Below are 6,000 nucleotides of genomic sequence, written 5' to 3' on the forward strand. Positions count from 1 at the left end.
ATAGGCTGCTCAGTTTCCAAGTGGGTTCCCAACTAAGGGAACATGGGCATGGGCTGTCTCTGGTATGAACTCAGTGGCTGGCTCTTTGATCACCTACCCTGGGCGGGGGGGGGGGGGCTTGCCAGGCCACAGAGGAAGATAATGCAGCCAGCCCTAATGAGACTTGATAGGCTAGAGACAGATCAAAAGGGAGGAAATCCTCCCCTAGTAGGGAAAGGGCACAGAGTGAGAAGAAGGAAGGTAGGTGGGACTGGGAAATGAGGGAGGGGGCTGCAGTGGGGATACAAAGTGAATAAACTGGAATAAATAAAGTTAAAAAAAAACAGAACTAGAATTTATATATGAAAATTAAAAAAAAAAAGAATGGCTTAGGACCTTACTCGAGTACCAAACACGCACTGTGGTCTGCTAATAAATATTTAGTATTGGCTTAAAAAAATAATTTCTTTCTTCCTTCTTTCCTTTCGTTCTTTCTTTCCTTCCTTCCTTCCTTCCTTCCTTCCTTCCTTCCTCTCTTTCTTTCTTTGCTCTATTTGCATGTACACCTACATGACAAAAGAGGACATCAGATCCCATTATAAATGGTTGTGATCCACTATACAGTTACTGGGAATTGAACTCAGGCCCTCTGTAAAAGCAGCCAAGTGCTTTTAACCATTGAACCATCTCTCCAGCCCCAGAATTTTATCTCAATAGTATATTTTGTAATAAAATTTTAAAACTTATTTAAATGTATGCATCTGATAGTCCTCATCTGTTACTAGCAGCAGTAGTCTTGGAATCATTTAGTTTCAAGGCTCATTTTAAAATATTTAATTTACTTTATACTTTTTAAATTTATTTGTTTTATTTATGTATTTGCTTTTTTATGTATATGAGTACTCCTCTGCATGTACACCTGCATGCCAGAAGAAGGAATCAGATCTCAGTATAGATGGTTGTAAGCCACCAGGTGGTTGCTGGGAATTGAACTCAGGACCTGTGGTAGAGCAGACAGTGCTCTTAACCGCTGAGCCATCTCTCCAACCCTACTTTATACTCTTTAGATTACATTTGTATTTCTTTGTGGGAGAGCTGGTGAATGTAGAAGTGGGTCAGAGGGCAACTTGCAGGAGTCAGTGTCCTGCTTCCACTGTGTGGAGTTCCAGGGATTGAACTCAGGTTGGTAGGGGCCTTTACTAATGAGCCATCTCACCGTGCCTCAACATTCATGTTTACCTTTATCTACCTGCACTTAATGTTCCGTTTAATAGCACTCTCACTGCCACCACCAAATTCAACGTCTTTTGAGCTTTCTAGCTATTCTTGTGATTCTTAGAGACCATCCTAGGTGGTGATGTCAGTAAACACTGGAAAGCAATCTGTTGTTAACTGTCATTTCTCACCTCAAAATATTTACTTGATTTGAGAGTTTGAATTCAAGTCCTTTCCTCCCATTCATTTCTTCCTTCTGTCTTATACATGCCTTCTTTGGTATTTTATTTTATACAAACTATGTTAAACAATAAAGACAAATAAGGAGTAAAACTATTGCCTTATTCTCAAATAATTAATAAGAACACATTTATAGCCATACTTTTATTTGTATAGAGAATGCAGATTATTAGGGAAGAAAGGGAATACAAAAGTAAGGAAACCATTTAAAGTTAGAATCTAGGCAAGGGGAAACGGAGGGTTAAACAAAACTGGTGAGAAGGGAGAACCATGGTGAGCAGTATCTGAAGGTTAGGGTTACAACAACTGGATGGTGAGGGAAAGTAAAGGAGAGCAAGGACAGAAGAACTATGGCAAGCAGTATTTGAGGGGTAGGGTTACGACAACTGGATGGTGAGGGAAAGTGAGGGAGAAGAAGGACAGGAGGAGGAAGGGAATATGCTAGTGAGCAGCGCTTCATGACCACACTTCTCACATTGCTTTGCAAGGAGCTGTTCACCATCAGTATTGATAGCATCAGAACTGCTATTGATGGTGGTTAGCTTCTGCTGAACCTTTCACAGTTGTCAATAACAGCAGCAAGTGCTCTAAAACATTCCCATTCATTATATTTAACACAATGGCATCACGATTACCCAGATATTATAGACAAGAAAGCTGAAAATATGCATGGTCTCAGTGTGAAGTGCTAAATCAGATTATAAAACTACACATTGCCTGAGGTAAACAAACACAGAAGAGAGGCGGGAACCCCACCTGGTTTTGGATTTTGCACACACTCTCTCTTGTAGTTCCTTCACCTGTACCCACAATGCATACAACCCTCTCCAAATAATGCACCAAGTAACCTCAGAACCCGCTCCCTCCTGACCTGTATGGGGCTATATGTACTCCCATCTCTAAACAATGGTGGAAGTTTCCCTGGCCCTGTAATAATCAAATTTAGACAGTTTTTATTCAAATGTATTCCAAACATTCAAGAATAAGAATAGAAGGGCTTATCCAGCCGGAACTGGCTTGGACACATGTGCAGCTGTAATGCAAAAACTGCTCTAATAACGTTCTGGGGAATCTCCTATTTGCCATTTTATGCCTATGTAAAGTTCTGGCATGCATAAGATTAAAACATAAGCGTTATGGAAGGGGACACACACAGTAGGTAACATGAGTATATGCTCTAATCTAGCAATCACAAGAAACAAGCACTCAAACTCTACACCTGAGTGACCAATCCCTCCTTTTGAGCTCTATGAAGGTAGCCCTGAACAATAATCTCCAGCACTCTTCACCATGTGGCCCGCGCCAATCTTGACAGAGCACCCATTTATAACCAACACAACTGCTTCTTCTTTTGCGAATCTGTGTGAGCCCTTTTCTATGCTTTGTGGCCAAGAACTTGGGAATACCTAACCCTGACCCCAAACACTGGTAGCTAACCCATCTGATATGGTGGGTCATTCAGGCAAAGATTCATGTATCGTATTTCTATTAGGAATCAGTGTCTCAGGTATTGCCTGGCAATGGTAGGTTATCAAGTCATGTTAAGTTGAGCTGTGTGGATGACATTCACTGACCATACTTGCCTAGCATTCCACTAAAGTGGCCTATGCTCTGGCTAAGTAGAAGGTTTGTTTATTTATTTATCTATCTATCTATTTATTTGTCTTTTTGCCTTTGTTGGTAATGTCCACTTGTACAGCAATACTCTTTCCATCTATACTGTGGACCTGTGAGTCAGATGTTGTTCTATCAAAGCAATAGGAGTAGCACAGTTGTCAATATAGACAGAGACCTTATTATCAGAGCTTAGCGTTGATTGGAGGAAAGATTATGACCAGGTAAACAGATGTATAAATTGTAAAAAGGATTAGAAAGAAAATATGCAGGGCATAGTGATACAGAATGAACCTCATTTAGATGATGTGCTTAGAGTAGGCCTGTCAGTGAAGATCACATTCAAAAGTTCAGTAAATTTAAAAGAATAAACAACAACAACAACAAGATATCCACATCATGGTAATTATTGCTTGATATTAACTTTACACTGCCTTATACTGGTAGCTCTCTTTGTAAGTTTGTGTGCATCATATGACAGAAGGGCCTTTAAATAGTCTATTGACCATACTGATACCCACTTAGTCCATTTCCCATAGTGTGTTTTTCAAGCTCTATTTCCTCCATAAATTATTCCCAGTTCACTAAGGAAACTGCTTTTTGTTTACTGATGTGAAAAAGAAATCAGAGAGGATGAAGAACTTGCCTAACTAATATTAAAAATACCAGATTATTTTTCATCCTTCAAATACTGGAAATTGATAACTTAGAGATGTATTTCAATGTGTTTTGAATTAGCTAATAATTAAATAAAACCTAGAGATTACATTTAAAATGCGGATTTTCACTTTCTTTTGAAAATTCTGATACTCTAATGATTTTAAGTCTTACATTCTTGAGTGACAACAAGTGGCTTAAAGCTGGGTATATTTGTTTCTCAGTAAGTGGCATTGGCTGGCCTTAACTCTGTCTCTCTGTGCCTCTGAAGTTCTGGTATTAAAGTGTACCATGAGGCATAGCTATATTTAATGGTACTTATTGGTTTTCCATAATACAGTAAGAATTTAGCTACTAAAACTTGACTTTTATACATGATAAATGAAAAAGAATAATGTCATAAAACAAAAAACAGGGAATGACCAAAACAATTTGTACTTACTGTAGATGAACTTCGGTCTGAGAATGTATTGCCTCTCCCAACACTTTTCCAGTTTCATCCACCACAGCAGCTGCTGTATCATCACAGCTGGTTTCAATTCCCAGTACTAGTTTATGATGAAAACGTGTTCCCAGAAGAATATTGAAAGTTCTTAAAAATTCATAAACTTTACTGTTTGGTGGTTTGGAGAACACTCCGGCTGCCTTACTTAATATTAGCATACTTACTACTCGACAATAATTCCTAGAAGAGAATTACAGACTTATTATTTGGAACTGTTATTTGCGATTAATTCACTTACTTAAAATAGTATTTGTTTTTTTAATATGCAGTTTTACAGGATTATAAGAACGTTTGTAAAACTTATCAAAATCTTATGAAGGCACTAGAGATCACAGAATTGAAATAAATTGAGTTTTGCAAGAGACAAACAGAAAACATACATTGATTAATATTTCAAGTTGAACATCCCTAAGGTGAAACTCGAAACTCCTCCACTTGCCTGACTTGTTAGTGGAAACACAAGGAACACTAAAACATTATATAGAATTAATTGCCTTGGTTATGCTTATAGGATGCCAATAAACACGAATTTCACATTTATCCTTGGGTTTCATTCTTAGGTTGGTCATATATATGGCCCATTCAAAAAAAAAATGCTTTTGAAATTTGGAACACACTTCTGGTTCAGACATTCTGCGTAAACAATGTTCAGCCCTGCAACTTTATACAACAGTTAATGTTATAGTATATATCTATGTGGATAGTCCTATTTAAAATGATGTTAAAATTACGTGTTTTTAAAAATAAACGGCAAATACAACAGATGAAAAATAAAGGCCTCTCATTTCTTGGGTCCTCTCTCCAAAACAGAGTGTATAGCCTTTGGACAGTTTATAAAAGTATACGCACACTAATCAGGATTTAATTTTGTAATTTGGAAACAAGTCCTCTCGTAAAGCTCATTCAAAAAAACCCAAAGCACCAAAAACCAAAAAACCTACAACAAACCAAAAACCTCACGAAATCTCGGCAAAGACATCTGTCTTTGGATTCACATCTCCACTTTTTCTAATAGGTTTACCACCCCAAGCTTTTTGCTAAATCTCTCTACCGCCATCCCTCAAAAATGAGAGCAATCCACCCCTAAATATAAACCACCTAGCTTTCCCACACTGTAAAACATGCGGGATGGACAAAACTGGGGTTAGAAACACAATTTATCAACAGGGGAAGAGGACCTGCAGAGACTGAGATGGGAGTCAACTGCTCGCAGACTCGATCGAGCCCCCGCAGCCTCTCCAGAAGAGTCCGGTTTCCTTACTCTGAACACAGCTGGAACTGGCTGGCTGGGAAGCGACGGAGTCTCTGTCGGTGGGGAGCAAAAAGCCTCACTCAGGGAGGCTGGATGTTAAGCCAGTACAGTCACCTTCTGAAGAAACAGCCGTGGCCTGGTCTAGTCTTAGGCGCCCGGAAGTGACGTCACCGGAGCGCCCCAGTCCCTGGGCCGGTGGTGCTTCCTGTGGCTTGAGAAATGCTTGATGACCTCTTGAGACTTCAGGTTGCCTTCCGTTGTCCCTCCCAGGTTTCTGAGCACTGAGACGTCCACAAAGTCACAGTGATCGCGGCTCATGAAGAGATGTCCGAATTCAGCTCTAATTGCACTGTGTCCACTCTGTGCCACGTTATAAGAAAGGGTTCTTCCGTTAGAATTTTGCTGCCACCATGAGAAAAAAAAAAAAAAAAAGAGTACATTGTCATTCTGTTTTAGGGAAACTGTCCAGACTTAAAGGTAGTGGCCTGAGAAACCTTCCGTTTTTTTGAGAAAGAATATTTTCATTAGAAATCAGAAT

At 39.2% G+C, this 6,000-nt stretch overlaps 1 protein-coding gene across 9 annotated transcripts in view; it reads right to left on the reverse strand.

The window, feature by feature from the left end:
* The window catches only part of Osgepl1 (O-sialoglycoprotein endopeptidase like 1), a 32,903-nt gene extending 27,266 nt beyond the window's left edge, over positions 1-5,637 (reverse strand). For 4 of the 9 annotated variants that reach the window (XM_060368330.1, XM_060368331.1, XM_021644112.2 and 1 more), the window contains exons 1-2: positions 5,389-5,637; positions 4,148-4,390 (exon numbers count right to left, since the gene is read on the reverse strand). In XM_060368330.1, the coding sequence (XP_060224313.1) occupies positions 4,148-4,368 (221 nt within the window). In that variant the 5' untranslated portion in view covers positions 4,369-4,390; positions 5,389-5,637. Of the gene's footprint in view, positions 1-4,147; positions 4,391-5,388 lie in introns of those variants that run through there. The other 5 variants (XR_009586419.1, XM_021644114.2, XM_021644113.2 and 2 more) reach the window with 4 other exon arrangements.
* Between the last annotated feature and the right edge of the window lie 363 nt (positions 5,638-6,000).

Source organism: Meriones unguiculatus, chromosome 15, assembly GCF_030254825.1.
Source record: "Meriones unguiculatus strain TT.TT164.6M chromosome 15, Bangor_MerUng_6.1, whole genome shotgun sequence".
Classification (NCBI taxonomy): Eukaryota; Metazoa; Chordata; class Mammalia; order Rodentia; family Muridae; genus Meriones; species Meriones unguiculatus.